General features: G+C 38.4%; 14 protein-coding genes across 14 annotated transcripts; all 14 read left to right on the top strand.

The window, feature by feature from the left end:
* Positions 1 to 104: 104 nt before the first annotated feature.
* Positions 105 to 1439, top strand: LSM04_004185 (Sof1-like protein; the record flags this gene model as incomplete). Its single annotated transcript, XM_067335442.1, has 1 exon — positions 105 to 1439. The coding sequence occupies one exon, from the start codon at positions 105 to 107 to the stop codon at positions 1437 to 1439; it is 1335 nt and encodes a 444-aa protein (XP_067195159.1).
* A 334-nt stretch (positions 1440 to 1773) lies between these two features.
* Positions 1774 to 2778, top strand: LSM04_006356 (Nucleoside diphosphate kinase-like domain; the record flags this gene model as incomplete). The annotated part of the gene is made up of 1 exon (XM_067335441.1): positions 1774 to 2778. The coding sequence occupies one exon, from the start codon at positions 1774 to 1776 to the stop codon at positions 2776 to 2778; it is 1005 nt and encodes a 334-aa protein (XP_067195285.1).
* Positions 2779 to 3160: 382 nt separating this feature from the next.
* On the top strand, positions 3161 to 4870 carry LSM04_002582 (Chaperonin Cpn60/TCP-1 family; the record flags this gene model as incomplete). The annotated part of the gene is made up of 1 exon (XM_067335440.1): positions 3161 to 4870. One exon carries the CDS (start codon positions 3161 to 3163, stop codon positions 4868 to 4870), a length of 1710 nt encoding a protein of 569 aa, XP_067195065.1.
* A 580-nt stretch (positions 4871 to 5450) lies between these two features.
* On the top strand, positions 5451 to 6377 carry LSM04_001616 (Ribosomal protein S17/S11; the record flags this gene model as incomplete). The annotated part of the gene is made up of 1 exon (XM_067335439.1): positions 5451 to 6377. One exon carries the CDS (start codon positions 5451 to 5453, stop codon positions 6375 to 6377), a length of 927 nt encoding a protein of 308 aa, XP_067195004.1.
* A 310-nt stretch (positions 6378 to 6687) lies between these two features.
* LSM04_007637 (Proteasome) lies at positions 6688 to 7455 on the top strand (the record flags this gene model as incomplete). The annotated part of the gene is made up of 1 exon (XM_067335438.1): positions 6688 to 7455. One exon carries the CDS (start codon positions 6688 to 6690, stop codon positions 7453 to 7455), a length of 768 nt encoding a protein of 255 aa, XP_067195364.1.
* Positions 7456 to 7833: 378 nt separating this feature from the next.
* LSM04_007919 (uncharacterized protein) lies at positions 7834 to 8904 on the top strand (the record flags this gene model as incomplete). The annotated part of the gene is made up of 2 exons (XM_067335436.1): positions 7834 to 7888; positions 8063 to 8904. 2 exons carry the CDS (start codon positions 7834 to 7836, stop codon positions 8902 to 8904), a joined length of 897 nt encoding a protein of 298 aa, XP_067195385.1.
* A 199-nt stretch (positions 8905 to 9103) lies between these two features.
* LSM04_004388 (uncharacterized protein) lies at positions 9104 to 9394 on the top strand (the record flags this gene model as incomplete). Its single annotated transcript, XM_067335435.1, has 1 exon — positions 9104 to 9394. One exon carries the CDS (start codon positions 9104 to 9106, stop codon positions 9392 to 9394), a length of 291 nt encoding a protein of 96 aa, XP_067195168.1.
* Positions 9395 to 9602: 208 nt separating this feature from the next.
* Positions 9603 to 10044, top strand: LSM04_004820 (uncharacterized protein; the record flags this gene model as incomplete). Its single annotated transcript, XM_067335434.1, has 2 exons — positions 9603 to 9724; positions 9819 to 10044. The coding sequence occupies 2 exons, from the start codon at positions 9603 to 9605 to the stop codon at positions 10042 to 10044; spliced, it is 348 nt and encodes a 115-aa protein (XP_067195189.1).
* A 391-nt stretch (positions 10045 to 10435) lies between these two features.
* LSM04_004336 (SET domain) lies at positions 10436 to 11365 on the top strand (the record flags this gene model as incomplete). The annotated part of the gene is made up of 1 exon (XM_067335433.1): positions 10436 to 11365. One exon carries the CDS (start codon positions 10436 to 10438, stop codon positions 11363 to 11365), a length of 930 nt encoding a protein of 309 aa, XP_067195164.1.
* Positions 11366 to 11708: 343 nt separating this feature from the next.
* LSM04_005361 (uncharacterized protein) lies at positions 11709 to 12779 on the top strand (the record flags this gene model as incomplete). The annotated part of the gene is made up of 1 exon (XM_067335432.1): positions 11709 to 12779. One exon carries the CDS (start codon positions 11709 to 11711, stop codon positions 12777 to 12779), a length of 1071 nt encoding a protein of 356 aa, XP_067195211.1.
* A 302-nt stretch (positions 12780 to 13081) lies between these two features.
* LSM04_006387 (uncharacterized protein) lies at positions 13082 to 13528 on the top strand (the record flags this gene model as incomplete). Its single annotated transcript, XM_067335431.1, has 1 exon — positions 13082 to 13528. The coding sequence occupies one exon, from the start codon at positions 13082 to 13084 to the stop codon at positions 13526 to 13528; it is 447 nt and encodes a 148-aa protein (XP_067195291.1).
* A 324-nt stretch (positions 13529 to 13852) lies between these two features.
* LSM04_005599 (Ribosomal protein L14P) lies at positions 13853 to 14272 on the top strand (the record flags this gene model as incomplete). The annotated part of the gene is made up of 1 exon (XM_067335430.1): positions 13853 to 14272. One exon carries the CDS (start codon positions 13853 to 13855, stop codon positions 14270 to 14272), a length of 420 nt encoding a protein of 139 aa, XP_067195225.1.
* Positions 14273 to 14494: 222 nt separating this feature from the next.
* LSM04_001534 (Ribosomal protein L14P) lies at positions 14495 to 14914 on the top strand (the record flags this gene model as incomplete). The annotated part of the gene is made up of 1 exon (XM_067335429.1): positions 14495 to 14914. One exon carries the CDS (start codon positions 14495 to 14497, stop codon positions 14912 to 14914), a length of 420 nt encoding a protein of 139 aa, XP_067194999.1.
* A 252-nt stretch (positions 14915 to 15166) lies between these two features.
* On the top strand, positions 15167 to 15604 carry LSM04_008132 (Ribosomal protein L18e/L15P; the record flags this gene model as incomplete). The annotated part of the gene is made up of 1 exon (XM_067335428.1): positions 15167 to 15604. The coding sequence occupies one exon, from the start codon at positions 15167 to 15169 to the stop codon at positions 15602 to 15604; it is 438 nt and encodes a 145-aa protein (XP_067195395.1).
* Between the last annotated feature and the right edge of the window lie 136 nt (positions 15605 to 15740).

The raw sequence follows: 15740 nt of genomic DNA, 5'->3' as shown, positions 1-15740 counted from the left end.
TATTATTATTTTCTATATATATATATATATATATATATATATATATACAATAAAATTTAATCAATATAAAATATTTATTGAAATTATAGGTTTAATTTGACAAAATGGTAAAGGTGAATACCATAAGTAGATCCGATTTGGAATGGACAAAAGATCGAAATGGAGAGGTTCCTCGAGTAAATCGTAACTTTGATAGTAAATATAATCCAATGGCAAAACAAGTGGAATTTACTCGTGCTATTCGTGCCGCCAAACTTGATCGTATGTTCGCTAAACCCTTCCTTGGAGCTCTTTCAGGACATCAGGATACTATTCAATCAATAGCTGTGGATTATACTAGTTTGTCTACGGTAATCAGTGGGGCAATTGATGGAGGAATGATAGTTTGGGATGTTTTTACAAAGCGACCAAAGAGAATTATTGATGCACATCGACATTCCATTGATGGAATTACTGTATCTCCTGATGGTGTTGCTTGTTTTAGTGCTTCACGTGATAAAGTAATTAAAATGTGGGATTTGGATTTTTCTTCTGAAGAATCTAATAATGAACCTTTAACTGAATATCTTGGAGAATTTCCTTTTTCATCAATTGATCATCATTTTCAGAAACCACTTTTTGTAACATCTTCTGACGTTATTCATCTTTGGGATGTTAACAGAACTCTACCTCTTCAACGTTTTTCATGGGGTGATGATACAGTTTCGTGCTGTAGTTTTAATAAAGTTGAAACTAATTTGGTCGCATGTTGTATGTCTGATCGCGGTGTATTTATATATGATACAAGGAGTCAAGCAGCTCATTCTAAAGTTATATTGGAAATGTGTTGTACAAGTCTTTCATGGAATCCAATGGATCCTAATACCTTTGTTACAGGAAGTGATGATCGAAATTGTTACTTATTTGATATGCGTCTTCTTGGTCGACCAAAAAGTGTTTTTCAAGGACATATAAGTGGCATTACATCTGTTGATTTTGCTCCTACTGGAAAAATGTTTGTGGCCGGATCACTTGATTCTACTATTCGCATGTGGGATATTCATCAAACTACAAAATCTAATTCTATTGAAATGTATCACACAAAACGTATGGCAAAGGTTTTCTCTGTTAAATGGTCTCCTGATAATAATTATATTTATAGTGGAAGTGAAGATGCTATTCTTCGTGTATGGAAATCAGATGCAAGTAAACCTATTCGTCCATTACGTGGTCCTGAAAGAAATAGTTTTAATTACATGCGTTCTTTAAAGGATAAGTACTCTGGTTTTGTGGAGGTCAAAAGGATTGTTAACCAACGTCATACACCTAAAGCCATCAGTAGGGCTCAACGAAGAAGTAAAAAGGCAGAAAAACGAGAAGTTATTAAAGAGGCATCTCGTAGAAAGAGTGACGACATTAAGCCTCTTGCCAAACGTAAGGTTTATCAATCTCTTAAGTAAAAAAAAGAAAAAAAAAGTAATTTTCTGCTTCTTTATAGTATTCCTCGATTAAGGAAAAAAAAAAGAAAAGATTATATATATGTATGTATATATATATATATATATATATATATATATATATATATATATATATATATACATGATTCGAATCTAGTTTCAGAGTTTTTGTTTCTATATTTAATTTGTTTTCAAGTTTCGTAACTAATATTATTATTTTTGGGGATACTAATTTTATTTTATTTTTTTTTTCATTATTATTATTGTTTTTTTTTTTTTTTTTTGCTTTAATCGATTCAAAACAGAATTCATATAGTTATATTAAGTTTAAGGGATAATGACATCGCTTTCTCGTTATGCTTTTAAGGTGGATTACTATGATCCTCAGGCGAATCTTACCCGTCAATATCTTCTTCTTTATTTTACAGAAGACGGTACAGTTGAAATGCATGATTTAAAGACTAAACGGGTATTTCTCAAGAGGTGTGCATACAGTTCCCTAACAGTTCAAGAGCTATTTATTGGAGCTACTGTAAGTATATTTTCGAGATCTTTGAAACTTGTTGACTATGGCGATGAGATGACGCGACGACATTTTTCAACAGCTATGGGTGAGTTTATTTTAATAATAAATGAAAAAGGGTTTCCTAACGCTGGAAATATAATAGACAAAATGCTTGCAAAGGAGTTAAGAATATCAAATATTAGACTTGTAGATTTACCTGAAAAAATGTCTTTTGAATTTGTTATTTCTAAAAGATGTATTGTAATTCTTGTTAAAGGATCAGGAGCTGCAGAAAAAGTAAAAGTTTTGAATGAAATGTTTTCCGATACAACTACAGTAATATCAGATCCCACAGATGTTAGCAATTTTTGTAGTGTTTCTTTCGCTCCCGGTAAAACGACTGCAGTAATGAAAAATTCCTCAATTTGTGTTATTAAACCTCATGCAATCACAAGTGGTTTTCAGGGAGCTATTTTACAACGCCTTATTGATGAAGGATTTCATATAGGTGCTTTGGGTATGTATTCTTTATCTCTAGCAGACGCAGAAGATTTTCTTGAAGTGTACAACGGTGTTGTACCAGAGTATCACAGACTTGTAGAACAAATGTCCAGTGGACCCTGTTGGGTTATAGAAGTTTGTGCTGAAAATGCAGTAACAGCTCTTCGAGCCATATGTGGGCCACATGATCCTGAAATTTGTCATGTACTTTTTCCTCATACAATTCGGTCAAAATATGGTGTTGATCGTGCCCGAAATGCAGTTCATTGTACAGATTTAGAAGAAGATGCACCACTGGAATCTGAGTTTTTCTTTTCCCTTTTGCAGAACCTTTAGTATTTAAATAGACCTCATAGATGATGCTATATGACCTAAGAAATACTCTTTCCACCTTTTTTTTTGCGGCTTTCTGGTGAAAAATGTACTGAGCTTTGTGTTGTTTTTTTTTTCTTCTATGTAATCTACCTCTGATTGTCATATGATATTTAGTTCAAAATGATGAATAATAGTAATTGTTCTTCATTAGTTACTAATAAATACTCATGTATATGATTTATTTATTTATGTTAATGTGATTAAGCTAGTAAACTATTATCCTTTTTTTTTAATCTATTTCTTCTTTTCTATTCTGTTTTTATTTTACGTTTATGGTTTCGTTTTTGGAAAGAGAAAAACTAGAGTATAACAGCAAGGATACGCCAAGCATACATTTTACAGAATGATTCAGCCTCAACTTATTCTACTTCGGGAAGGAACTGATACCTCTCAGGGAAAGCCTCAGTTGATCAGCAACATTAATGCCTGTATGAACGTTGTGGATACTGTGAAAACAACACTTGGTCCCTGTGGAATGGACAAACTGATCCATAATGGACGAGATGTTAATATATCCAATGATGGTGCTACTATTATGAATCTTTTGGAGATTGTCCACCCTGCAGCTAAAAGTCTTGTGGATATTGCTATGTCACAAGATCATGAAGTTGGTGATGGAACCACTTCAGTGGTCGTTTTGGCAGGAGAACTGCTAAAGGAAGCGAAGTCTTGTGTGGAAGATGGCATAGCTCCACAAGTTATTATTAAGGCTTTTCGTAATGCCTTGTCTGTCGTGATGAAGAATTTACAAGAGTTGTGTGTTCCATTTGATCCTAACTCTGAAGAGGGCCATAAAAACCTTATCCGATGCGCGGAAACTGCCTTGAACTCTAAACTTCTTAACACAGAATGTCTCTTCTTTGCTAAAATGGCTACAGATGCTGTTTTGGCACTTGACAGTGACTTTAATCTTGATATGATTGGTATCAAAAAGGTTCCTGGTGGAAGTATGCGTGAAAGTATTCTTGTCGATGGTGTGGCGTTCAAAAAGACATTCTCTTATGCTGGTTTCGAACAACAGCGCAAAAAGTTTGAAAATCCAAAGGTATTATTGTTAAATGTTGAACTAGAACTTAAAGCAGAAAAGGATAACGCTGAGGTGCGTGTAAAGGATCCCAAACAGTACCAGTCTATTGTGGACGCGGAGTGGAAAATTATTTTTGACAAAATGGACAAATGCGTTAGCACCGGTGCAAAAATTGTACTTTCTCGACTCCCCATTGGCGATCTAGCTACGCAGTACTTTGCTGATCGTGACATTTTCTGTGCTGGTCGCGTCAGCGCAGATGATATGTCTCGTGTGTCAATGGCAACAGGTGGTACAGTTCAGTCTACCGTAAACAATATTCCTGAAGAAGCCCTTGGATCTTGCGCACTTTTTGAAGAGCGTCAAGTTGGAACAGAACGTTATAACTTTTTTACTGGATGCAAAAGTGCTAAAACTGCTACAATTATTCTTCGTGGTGGGGCACAGCAGTTCATTGACGAAGCCGATCGCTCTCTTCATGATGCTATTTGTATTGTGAAGCGTGCCTACAAGACTGGATCTGTTGTCGGTGGTGGTGGTGCTGTGGAGATGGAACTCAGCAGAATTCTTCGAGAATACTCACGTACTATTCGTGGAAAGGAACAAATGGTCATTGCTGGTTTTGCCAGGGCGTTGGAAATTATTCCACGTCAACTGGCTGAAAATGCTGGACACGACAGTACAGATACCCTTAATAAACTCCGCCAAAAGCACCACATGAGTGGTGGAAGCAGTGGAAAGTGGTATGGTGTTGATATCATCAATGGTGGTGTTTGTGATACGTTTGAACGCTTTGTTTGGGAACCCACACTAGTAAAGCGAAATGCCATTCAAAGTGCTACGGAAGCCGCTTGTCTTATCCTTTCTATTGATGAGACAGTAACCAACCCAGAGTCCGAGGCTGGAAAGAAACAAGCAGCTGCTGGACGTGGTGGTGGTGCTATGCCGGTCAGTAAAGCTGGAATGGGTGGTATGTTTAAAGGTGCTCCCGGGGTAACAAGAATGAAGGGTCGTGCCGGACGATGACAGTGTGTTTGTTGCATTAGTCAACGTTTAGGATTAATAAATAAAAAAAGAACCAAACAAAAAAAAAAAAAAAAACGAAGAAGAGAGTGATACTATTAAATCTGTTCTAATGAAACATGATACGTTGTACGTATATTTATATACATATGTAATGTATATATCTATACGTGTACGTGTCTTACTTTTCATTTGTTTAAGTAGTATAGATAAAAGCAATGTTACAGAATTTTTTATTTTTCTATTACTATTTTTTCTTTTTCTTTCTTGCTATAGATTCTTCTGCTTTTTCTTTTTCTTCCTTTTCTTCTTTCCCTCTCTTTTAATAATATGTTTTATTTAGTGCAGAAGGAAAGCCACGCCCATAAACATTCTGTGTGAGTGTGTGTCTGGGTTTGTATGTGGCTTTTTTGACTAGTTTTTTTTTTTTAGAAAGACCAAAGAAACAAGAAGGACCAAGGAGATCGTTTGCTTATTTTTGAGATCATTCCTAAGAAATAACATCAATCTATATTATTATTATTATTATTATTATTATTATTATCATTATTATTGTATCAACATTTTCTTTGGGGCAGAACTTATGTTGCGTCGTTCACTTGTAACACTTCCTTGGTGGAATTTTCAAACAGAGCATCGACAGCGATGTGTACTAATGTATGGAGGTGCCCGAACACTCAATACACACAATGCAAACCATCGTGTATTTATAAAAAAATACAAACGCAATGCTTTTCCAAATCGAACACGTCATCATTGGGCTGTTTCTATGACCGGTGTACTTAGTCAACGGCCACGCCGTATGCCGTGGCCCTATGATCTTACATCACTTATATTTAATCAACCTCGACAGGGTTCTGACAAGATTGGGTATGTAGTGGGAACAAGTATGTTAAAGACTGCCATAGTGGCTACTAATCATATGGTGTATTACCCTAAATTTAATCAAAGAGTTGCAAGAACCAGTCGTTTTTTTGCCCACGATGAAGATTTAGCTTGTGTAGAGGGAGACCTTGTACATATTAAGCAGTGTAGGAAAATATCCAAATATAAACATTACTATGTTTTCAGTATTTTAGAACCAAATATAGAAGGTCGTGAACGATTAAAATTAGGATTAAAAGCTGTTCCACCACCACTTTTTGGATATCCTGTTTCTCGTCGTATTGTGAAATTAAATTTGACAAACACGGAAGGAACAAAGGAAAAACTTGCTGCAGTTATTCAGGAACATGTACAGGACGCGTACAGATTTGCTGGACCAACACCAGATCAACCACGCAATCGTTTAACAGAATCTGCTACCTTTGATGATGCAAACAACATGATTGCACCAAATGCTCCAGTATCACTGGCATTGGATGGTGAAGATAATCCGCCACTTTTAGGGAACAAGGAAGAATATACAGAGGTTGAACAAGATACGCGGAACAAGAAGGGTGATGATTACTGGATGAATCTACAACCCAAAGAAAGGTACGACTTCAAGAGTTTCAAGAAATCCCCTTAGTACTTTTTAATTTCATTTTCTACTACATGATTTTACTGGTACCAAATCTATGCAAGAATACGATTTTTCTATTTAAAATATCTAGTATATTAAATGAATATATGTATGATTGCTTTGATAGATTTTTACTTCATGGAAGAGGGGGGGCATTGAAAGAACCGAAAAAAAAACTATTATTTACTTACTTTCTTTTTTTATTGTAAATCTTTCTTTAGAGCCTTATACAGAAATAAGGATAGCACAACAGCGAAAAAAAAAACAAGAACAATAAGAACAGCAAACAAACAGCAACAAAAAAAAAAGCATTTCTATGCCTGGATTTTCCTTTGCGAACGTCCAACGAAACCTCAACCTTCAACAGCAAGGGTTACAGCTTCCTAAAACCCTCAAGACTGGCACTACCATTGTGGGCGTTGTTTACAAGGATGGTGTAGTTCTGGGTGCCGACACCCGTGCCACGGAGGGTAGTATTGTGGCGGATAAACGGTGTAAGAAGATTCACTACATGGCACCCAATATTATGTGCTGTGGGGCCGGTACAGCCGCGGACACGGAGGCGGTGACGAACATGACCTCCGCCAATCTCACCCTGCACCGCCTCGAGACCGGGCGGCAGTCCCGCGTGCATGAGGCCCTCACCCTGCTGAAGCGGCACTTGTACCGCTACCAGGGCTACGTGAGTGCGGCGCTGGTGCTCGGCGGTGTAGACGTGGAGGGGCCTTTTTTGGCGACGGTCGCCCCGCACGGGAGCACCGATCGGCTGCCGTTTGTGACGATGGGAAGCGGTAGCATTGCGGCTATGGCGGCACTGGAGAGCGGGTATAAGGATAATATGACGCTGGAGGAAGCAAAGGCACTTGTGGCATCCGCTATTCGAAAGGGCATCTTTAATGATCCATACAGTGGAACACAGGTGGATCTCTGCGTCATCACGAAGAGCAAGACGGAGATGTTGATTGGGTATGATAAATCAAATGAGCGCAAGTATCCAAAACAGGATATCCCATTGCCGCCAGGGACGACTCCAATTCTTAGAGAAGAGATACGACAGTTGGTGACTATTACAGATATGGAGTGAATGACTTGAATGAAAGTGAGTAAGAGAGAGAGAAAAAAAAAATTGGCTCAGCAACAGGAAAGAAAAAAGAAAAAAAAAGAAAAAGAAAACAAATATATCTATATATATGTTCTCCCTGAAATGCGTACGGATGACTGGATACGTGGGTCAAGTGTGAAAAAAAAAAAAGTATGCTGAAAGGAAAAAAAAAAAATGAAAACCTTTTTCTACTCTACTAGGGGAATCGTAACCAATTGGTTGCATCCACTAGAGTGATACGTGGGTGGCAGTTCCGTTACCCAGTTCGGCAATGTTGAAAGTTCTTTTTTTTCATTCTTGTTTCACTCTCTCTTTTCTTTTTTTTTTTCATTCTGAAATTGCTTGTTTTTTTTTTTTCTTATGTTAGTTATTGTAATCGCATTTCCCCTAATTGACAACAATGTACAGGTCACAAGTTTTTTTTTCTTCCTGTTTCTTTTTTTTTTCTTATTTCTCTTTCCGCAATTAGGAAAGTAAAAAAAAAAAAAAAAGAAAAAAAACCTTTGTTACAGCCCCCCTCTCCCTCCCAAGAAGGGGGGCTAATTATTTGCTAATCTGCTGATGCCTATGGTAGACGCAATGGTTTGAGACTCGTGTGGTACAGTTGTGGGTCTCAAAAAGGGAAGAAGAGTCGGATCAGATACTTATAGATGTTTTAGTTGTGTTGGTACTAAGAACAGTCTTGGTGTAACGGCTTTCCCAACGCTCAACGCTGCCTCCCCATTAACCCCTAAATGGATTGAAGCGATTGGTGTGGTGTCTTTTGATTTGGAACTTGGCCAGACACTTACACATTTGTATCCACCACTGCCTTTTTCTCTACAACAGGAAACTGATTTAGCATTTTTAGCTTTTCCTGATACAAACAGTACTCTTCAAGGAAAATATCTCCATCATTTCTTATTTCCAGTGGATCAAAATAACTGTGATAAGAGTCGAGTAGAGGTTTCTAGAGTTTCATCTCCATCTTCTATTTCCACTGAAGCAAAATCGTTTCCTTGTTCATCCGTTTCTAAATGGGAAGTATATCATGAAGAATATTTTTGCTCATCATTTTATCGAAAAAGAAAAGATCCTAGTAATGTGCTTGGGGCTCAACAAAAAGCAATGGTTGTGCTTTCTAGTTATCCATTTCCTCGCATATTTAAGACTATGCTTGATATAATTTGTAATGAGGTTTTGGATTCTGATAGTACAGAAAAAATTTTACGTACTGCGTACGATGAGATATTCTCTTGGCCACTTCCGCTTCCGACGAAACAATATAAAGGATTACACCTTTTAGGGAAACTACTTGGAGATTTTTCTACACCCTATTATACAAGTCTCCTTTGTGCTCCTCGCTGGCGGGACGATGAATTAAGTCGTGAGTCCAAGTGGTGTACTAATAGAAGGAAATTACTTGAATCCTTGGAGTCTCCCTGTCAATAATGATATTCAACTTATTCAGCGTTGTCTAGATGACTGTATTCTTGGTTCTAACCCAATTGAGGGTTTGGCATATTATATTGAGAAAAATCCTAAACTTTCATTAAATGTTAATACATGGAAACCATGTGATTTTCTAGCTGTGAATGAGATTGTTCGTTTGCGTAGTTATGAGAGTTGCATCAATAAGAAAAAGATTAACATGTTTAATTTCAATGAATTAGATAATAACATTAATTGCGATGTTTCTGATATAGCTCGTCGCTTTCGTCACATTCGATACGTTTCTCATGATGTTGCTGCTATTCAAAATCGTGAACTTGATTATTCTAGACAAATTGCAGAAGATCTTTTGAATAATAGTAAGGATTCTGCAGAGATACTGGATAAGAGTAATTCTGTAAATATTTTTTCAGAATTTGATATTCATGCAACTTTATTTCCACATTTAAACCGATTGATGGAAACTTTGGGAACTTCTTACAACAGGTGAACCTCTTTGTGTTTTAGGAAGTTCTGTGCGTTACGTTTCGGCAGATTGTTTATGCCTTTTTTCTCTTTTAGCACCACTTTCTTTTACGGGTATTCTCCGTCCATATGTTACAATTAATAATTCCGAAATCGATTGTTTAACCCCAAATGGAGCTTATCATTTGCCAGTAATCATTGGTGCTACCAATCCATTTTTTGTACGTCACTGGATGGATTGGCCTCATTTTCTTGTTCTTGGTATTCCAGGAGATGGGGAACTACAAAAACACAAAACATTACCACAATCAACTCCTAAACGGGAAGAACTTCAATTTAATATGAAAACTAGTATGTTTACATCTAAACATTTTTTAATAAGATCAGAAAAGCATGTTTGAAGTGTATCGAAAATTTATGGAAACTGCAACGTACAGATGTTGATTAAGGGAAAAAATGTTTTTCTTAAGACGGGCTGTGGTATTACAGTCAAATTCATTGGAGAGCTTGCTTCTTGTGGAAGCTAATCCAAGTCAACGCTATGATATTATAATGAATTTGCAATATATGTTAGATAGTGAGTTAAGGAACCCATTAATTGATGTGGTATTGGTGAAAAAACTGTTGGAATTTAGTTCAAATTTTAAGTCTCTTCGTGCCATCTTGTCAAGGTAAAAAAATTAAAATTAAACCAATTACATATCCAAGGTTTATTGGTTATTGTTTTTGTTTGTATTGACTATACATATTTCGTTTTTGAATATGAAATTTCTTCTACTTTTTTTGTCTTGATTGTTTTTTTTTTATTTTATTTTGTCATCGTTAAGCTCTTTTTAATATGTGGCTCTCTTGTATTTTCTTTTTTTTTCCTCTTTCATTTCTTTTTTATTTATTTTCATTATTTACCTTGCTTTTGATTCATTTTTTTTTTTTTTCTGCTTCTACTGCGTTTGATTTTTTTTTTACCCTCTTTAGCTGTGGGCGTTACACACAGCACCTATACGAGAGGTATTTTATTTAAGAAGCAAAATTCTAATAAAGATTTTTTCTTATTTTTATAGTTCTTATGAACACCCGATTGGCTAGATGTGACCCTAGGTTGTTGGATTTTGTTACATGGGCTGTTCTTAGGGGATGTCGCTTGTTTCAGCGCGTTCACATAACTCCTTTAGGTCTTGTTGCTACTAAAACAATACCTGCATTTGATTTTGTTGCTGTTGTACCAACATCCGCCACACTCAGTGTTCTTACAGTAGTTGAAGACCAATCATTTCCACTTAAAGTTTCTCCAAAGAATCATGGAGAAGAACTTTCTTTTTGGCCTGATCTTACATTAGGTTCCTTTGTTTTTATCGGATACCTGGCTAAGGTACTGCGAACAGGTTACCCACGAGGTGTACGTAGTTATTTGGATGTTTTACCATTTGACCAAGGTATGCCTATAGGTCGTGTAGCTGATCTAGCACAAAAGTCAGAAGAATACAAGAAGTTTGTTGCTCCTCTTAAAGAAGCGTGTAAGGCACGGGATGCCAACTTTGATTTAGCTTTTCGTCATGCATACTGTCTCTTTCGACGTCATGCTGTTCCTTTTTGGAGTCATACAGAAGCTGGGAGTGGTGGACACCCGGACTTTCAAAGTTCCCCGTTTGCTGCTAATAGTCTAGGTGATATTATTGGTATGATTCCAGTACTAGATCTGGCATTACATTCTCCGGAGCCTAATGCCGCTATTGGTTACCCAGACGCAGATATGTTGCAGTGGTTGGCACAGGAAAAGAAAGCGGGTATACGAGTAGAAAAGGGATATTTTGTTATGCAGGCACTACGTGATATTCAAGAGGGTGAGGTGGTTTCAGTTAATAAGAACGCTTACTTCAACTTTGATGACGCAACCTTTAAAGCATGGTTTGGCTTTCCGAATGAACCGCAACTTCAGGGAGGGGTAGTAAATGCAAAGGCGAGTACTGACAGTCGTAATCATCTTGTCGAGCCATAGGTTAGAAGAACGAGAACAAAAAAAAAGAAAAACAGTTGGCTCAGCGAAAGAAAAATAAAGGAGAAATTATTACAGTGGAGATTCACCTGGGTGGATAGACATTACGAAGATGTTTTTTTTTTTCTTTCTTTTCGTTTGAATTCTGGCTCAAATATTGTATCATTCCTGGTTTTTCTTCTGGTATTCTCGAATTTAATTTGAGATGTATTTTCTCTTTTTTTTTCTATTCTACTTCGTGACACCTATTCTTTTTTTTTTTTTTTTCTTATCATCTAAATAGTTCAGTGAAGTGCAGTTGGACTATTGTCTGGGATATATACAACTGTGTTTCTGTTCCGCGTTCATGAAGACTGTTGAGTATAAACTAGCACGTCTTGAAGAGCAAAACGGGGCTCTTCGAAGAAAATTGCGTCACCAAGAAAATGAGATTAGTCGTTTGTCTGTACGTGAGTCTCAGTTAAAGGAAGTGAGACGCATTCCTTTACTGCAGAAACGTCTTGATGCGGCTCTGGGTGAGCGCGAGGAACTGGAATGCCAACTCGCCGAGACACGTAGAAGGGAAGTGAAGTTGTCAGATGAGTTAAATCTTCTCAAGAAGTTTATAAAGTTAAGTGAAAATCCGGAACTTGCTGAAGTAGCACGTCATTGTACGAATTATGAACGTGTACAAGAGGATCTAAAGTCTCTTGGTGAACAGTTGCGTATTATTTCTATAGAACGTGATGAGTATAAAAAACGTGCACTTCTTTCTTGCGAAGAGGCAGAGTACTACCGAGACAAATGGAGGGAATCTTTTACTGAGAAACGTGAGTTAGAAAATTATATACAAAAACAACTTGCAGAAAAAGATACCACTAGTAAAGCGATGTCAGTGAAATCTCCATCGTCGTATTCAGTTATAGAAGGATGTTCTTCCTCAGTAACCCCCGCTGAGGAATCTCACTCTAGAGAAGATTCACAACATCTTAGACAAAGTCTGGAGGAGGAAAGAGCTCGAAGTGGTGCCCTTCAAGAAACAATAGATGCACTATATGAACAACAAAAAGAACAGCGTCGGTCTCGTTCTCGCGAACGTCGCCTTAGTAGTCCTCCAGTCCCCACAGGGGAAATAGAATCCACTGTAGAAGGCAACGGTGAACATTTGTTACAAAGCTTGCGAAAACAACTTCAACTTTCTGAAGGTGAATGCAAAATATTAAGAAATAGATGGCAAGCTATAAAAGAAGAAAATGAGTTGTTGTTAACGCGTCTTTCAGAACAAGAGTACAAGGAAACTTCTTGGCGAAATCAGATTCACAAACTATCTGGTGAGTGTGATCAACTGAAACGTCAGCTGGATTTTTTTTCACAAGCAAAGTCATTGATCTCATGCCATCACAGTGAGTCATCATGTGGTGAACTACTACAGTGTTAATTATGGCGAATGGAGTTATTGAATACTATTCAATGACCTGCGTTTTTTTTATATTTTATTTTTTTTTTTCCTTTGGTGGATTTTTTTTTTGTATTTTCTAACGATGTTTATAAAACTTCTTACTCTATTCTAGACTTGTTTGTGCATGTATGCGTGTATGTATGCATTTCTCCGTTGTAACTCTGATTTCTTTTGGCGACACTTTTTTTCCTTCTTTTTGTCTCCCCTGAGAAATATTAAAAGAAAAAGAAGAAAAGGAATAGCAAAGTACTAAAAGAAAAGGTTTATATAGCAAAAGAAAAATGTCACAACTTTGGGTAAAGCGTGCCAAGGCTGAGGTTTCTCGCCATTCTCGTCTTCTTGAGACACTTAATCGTGTTTTCCCTATGCCCTTTGAGGAACGTCGTTCACGTGTAGGAATGGTATCGTATGGTACATATAGATGGTTTAGATATTTCCCAATAGTACTAGTTCCCGCTGTTCTTATTGGTGTTATTCTTGAAACTCGTGAAATACCACAGGAGCATGTGTTTACCTCTCTACATTTATGGCTTGCTGACCATGGCATGTTTCGTCACGACACAGTGAAAGCACTTAACCCAGCCTTTGAAGATGAACGTAGAGAAATCGAATGGAAAACTAATGATCGTAAGTGGAGATTTACTGGGATTGACATACCATCAGAAAAAGAGATGCATGAATTTGCGGCAATAAATATTGAGAGCCAACGTTTATCCTCTTCACGCTAACCAGTTTCTGGTAGTTTTTTTTTTGTCTATTGTTCCCTCCACATTACTTGGTAATTTGTAATTCAGTTATGTGGTATCGAAATTTTTACTGTATTTTTTATTTTATTTGTTGAAATTGTTTTTTTTATTTTGTAGTTGCGTTTGTTATTTTCCCAAACTGCTTTTATATTTAATCAAAAATGAGATTCTAGAGGCTTTTGGAAAATAAATTTTTTTCTTTGATTTGTTAAGACCTGCTTTCTCTCTCTCTCTCTCTCTTTTTTTTTTTTCTGTCCTTTTTTTTTCTTTTTATCTCTTCTATTGTGAGAGAGAGTCACACTACTAATGGGAAAGGACCAGGCCAACGTCAAGGGTTGCCGCTTCCGCGTGTCTGTTGCCCTTCCAGTGGGCGCTGTCGTGAACTGCGCTGACAACACCGGTGCAAAGAACTTGTACATCATCTCCGTGAAGGGATATCATGGTCGTCTGAACCGTCTGCCGGCCGCAGCGCTCGGCGATATGGTGATGGCCTCCGTGAAGAAGGGTAAGCCAGAGCTGCGCCGCAAGGTGCTGAGCGCCGTTATTATTCGTCAGCGCAAGAGCTGGCGCCGCAAGGACGGTACAGTGATCTACTTTGAGGATAATGCGGGCGTTATTGTTAACCCAAAGGGTGAGATGAAGGGTTCCGGTATTGCGGGCCCCGTCGCGAAGGAGGCAGCCGATCTCTGGCCAAAGATCTCCACGCACGCCCCCGCTATTGTGTAAGACAGAATGTTCGTAGAGTGTATCTCTTTTTTGTTTTGTTTTGTTTTTCCCCATATGATTTTCTCATTCTGGAGTCTAAGGGCTGCTATTGGTTTTGTACCATGGGATCTCTGGTTCTGCTTATGTATAGATGCTATTCTTTTCTTTTACTCCTACATTGGTTTCTTACTTTAAATTCTTTTTTTTTAATTTGATTTACAAAAGGGTACGTGAGCACTACCAATGGGAAAGGACCAGGCCAACGTCAAGGGTTGCCGCTTCCGCGTGTCTGTTGCCCTTCCAGTGGGCGCTGTCGTGAACTGCGCTGACAACACCGGTGCAAAGAACTTGTACATCATCTCCGTGAAGGGATATCATGGTCGTCTGAACCGTCTGCCGGCCGCAGCGCTCGGCGATATGGTGATGGCCTCCGTGAAGAAGGGTAAGCCAGAGCTGCGCCGCAAGGTGCTGAGCGCCGTTATTATTCGTCAGCGCAAGAGCTGGCGCCGCAAGGACGGTACAGTGATCTACTTTGAGGATAATGCGGGCGTTATTGTTAACCCAAAGGGTGAGATGAAGGGTTCCGGTATTGCGGGCCCCGTCGCGAAGGAGGCAGCCGATCTCTGGCCAAAGATCTCCACGCACGCCCCCGCTATTGTGTAGAGGTTTTGCGTTCCAGTTTCATTTTTATTTGTATCTCTCTCTGTATGGTTTATGCAGAAGAAGGAATGTCACCTTTTTTTCCTTTTTCTCTTGGTAGCACCATAGAGATATGGTGCTTCGTACGTAAAGTATTTATTTCTGCATTCCTCCAATGCTAATGAAAAAGAAAGAATATATATATATCTTTTTTCTCTCTCCTATTTTGTACATTTTTTTTTCTTTTTGTTTCGCACTATTTCAGTAGCTTTCGACATGCCTACCCGCTTAAAGAAGACTCGTCACCAGCGCGGTTCCACGTTCTGCGGCCATGGCCGTGTGGGCAAGCACCGCAAGCATCCTTCTGGTCGCGGTAACGCCGGCGGAGAGCACCACCACCGCATCAACTTTGACAAGTACCACCCCGGCTACTTTGGCAAGTGCGGCATGAACCACTACCACCTCAAGAAGAACGCGACGTGGAAGCCGACAATTAACCTGAACAACCTCACGAAGCTGATCGCAAAGGACGAGGTGATGAAGGCGAAGAAGGGCGAGGCTCTGCCCGTTATTGATCTCCTGGCTAGCGGCTACTCCAAGCTGCTCGGCAACGGTCATGTGCAGGCTCCTTGCATCGTGAAGGCCCGCTGGGTGAGCAAGCTGGCCGACAAGAAGATCCGCAAGGCCGGTGGTGCCGTCGTGCTCCAGGCATAAGGTGAGTTGACTGCCAAAGCACTCATTTTTTTTTTTTTTTTGTTTCTTTTTATTCGCTTTTTTTGTAGGACTATTGTAATTTTCTAGAAAATGTATTTTTTATGCTGCTGCATTATTGCTCTACTTATGAGTTATT

This window comes from Trypanosoma melophagium (genome assembly GCF_022059095.1).
Source record: "Trypanosoma melophagium isolate St. Kilda chromosome Unknown ctg1segment0, whole genome shotgun sequence".
Classification (NCBI taxonomy): domain Eukaryota; phylum Euglenozoa; class Kinetoplastea; order Trypanosomatida; family Trypanosomatidae; genus Trypanosoma; species Trypanosoma melophagium.
The sequence above is the reverse complement of the archived record's forward strand: the minus strand, read 5'-3'. Positions and strand labels throughout refer to the sequence as shown.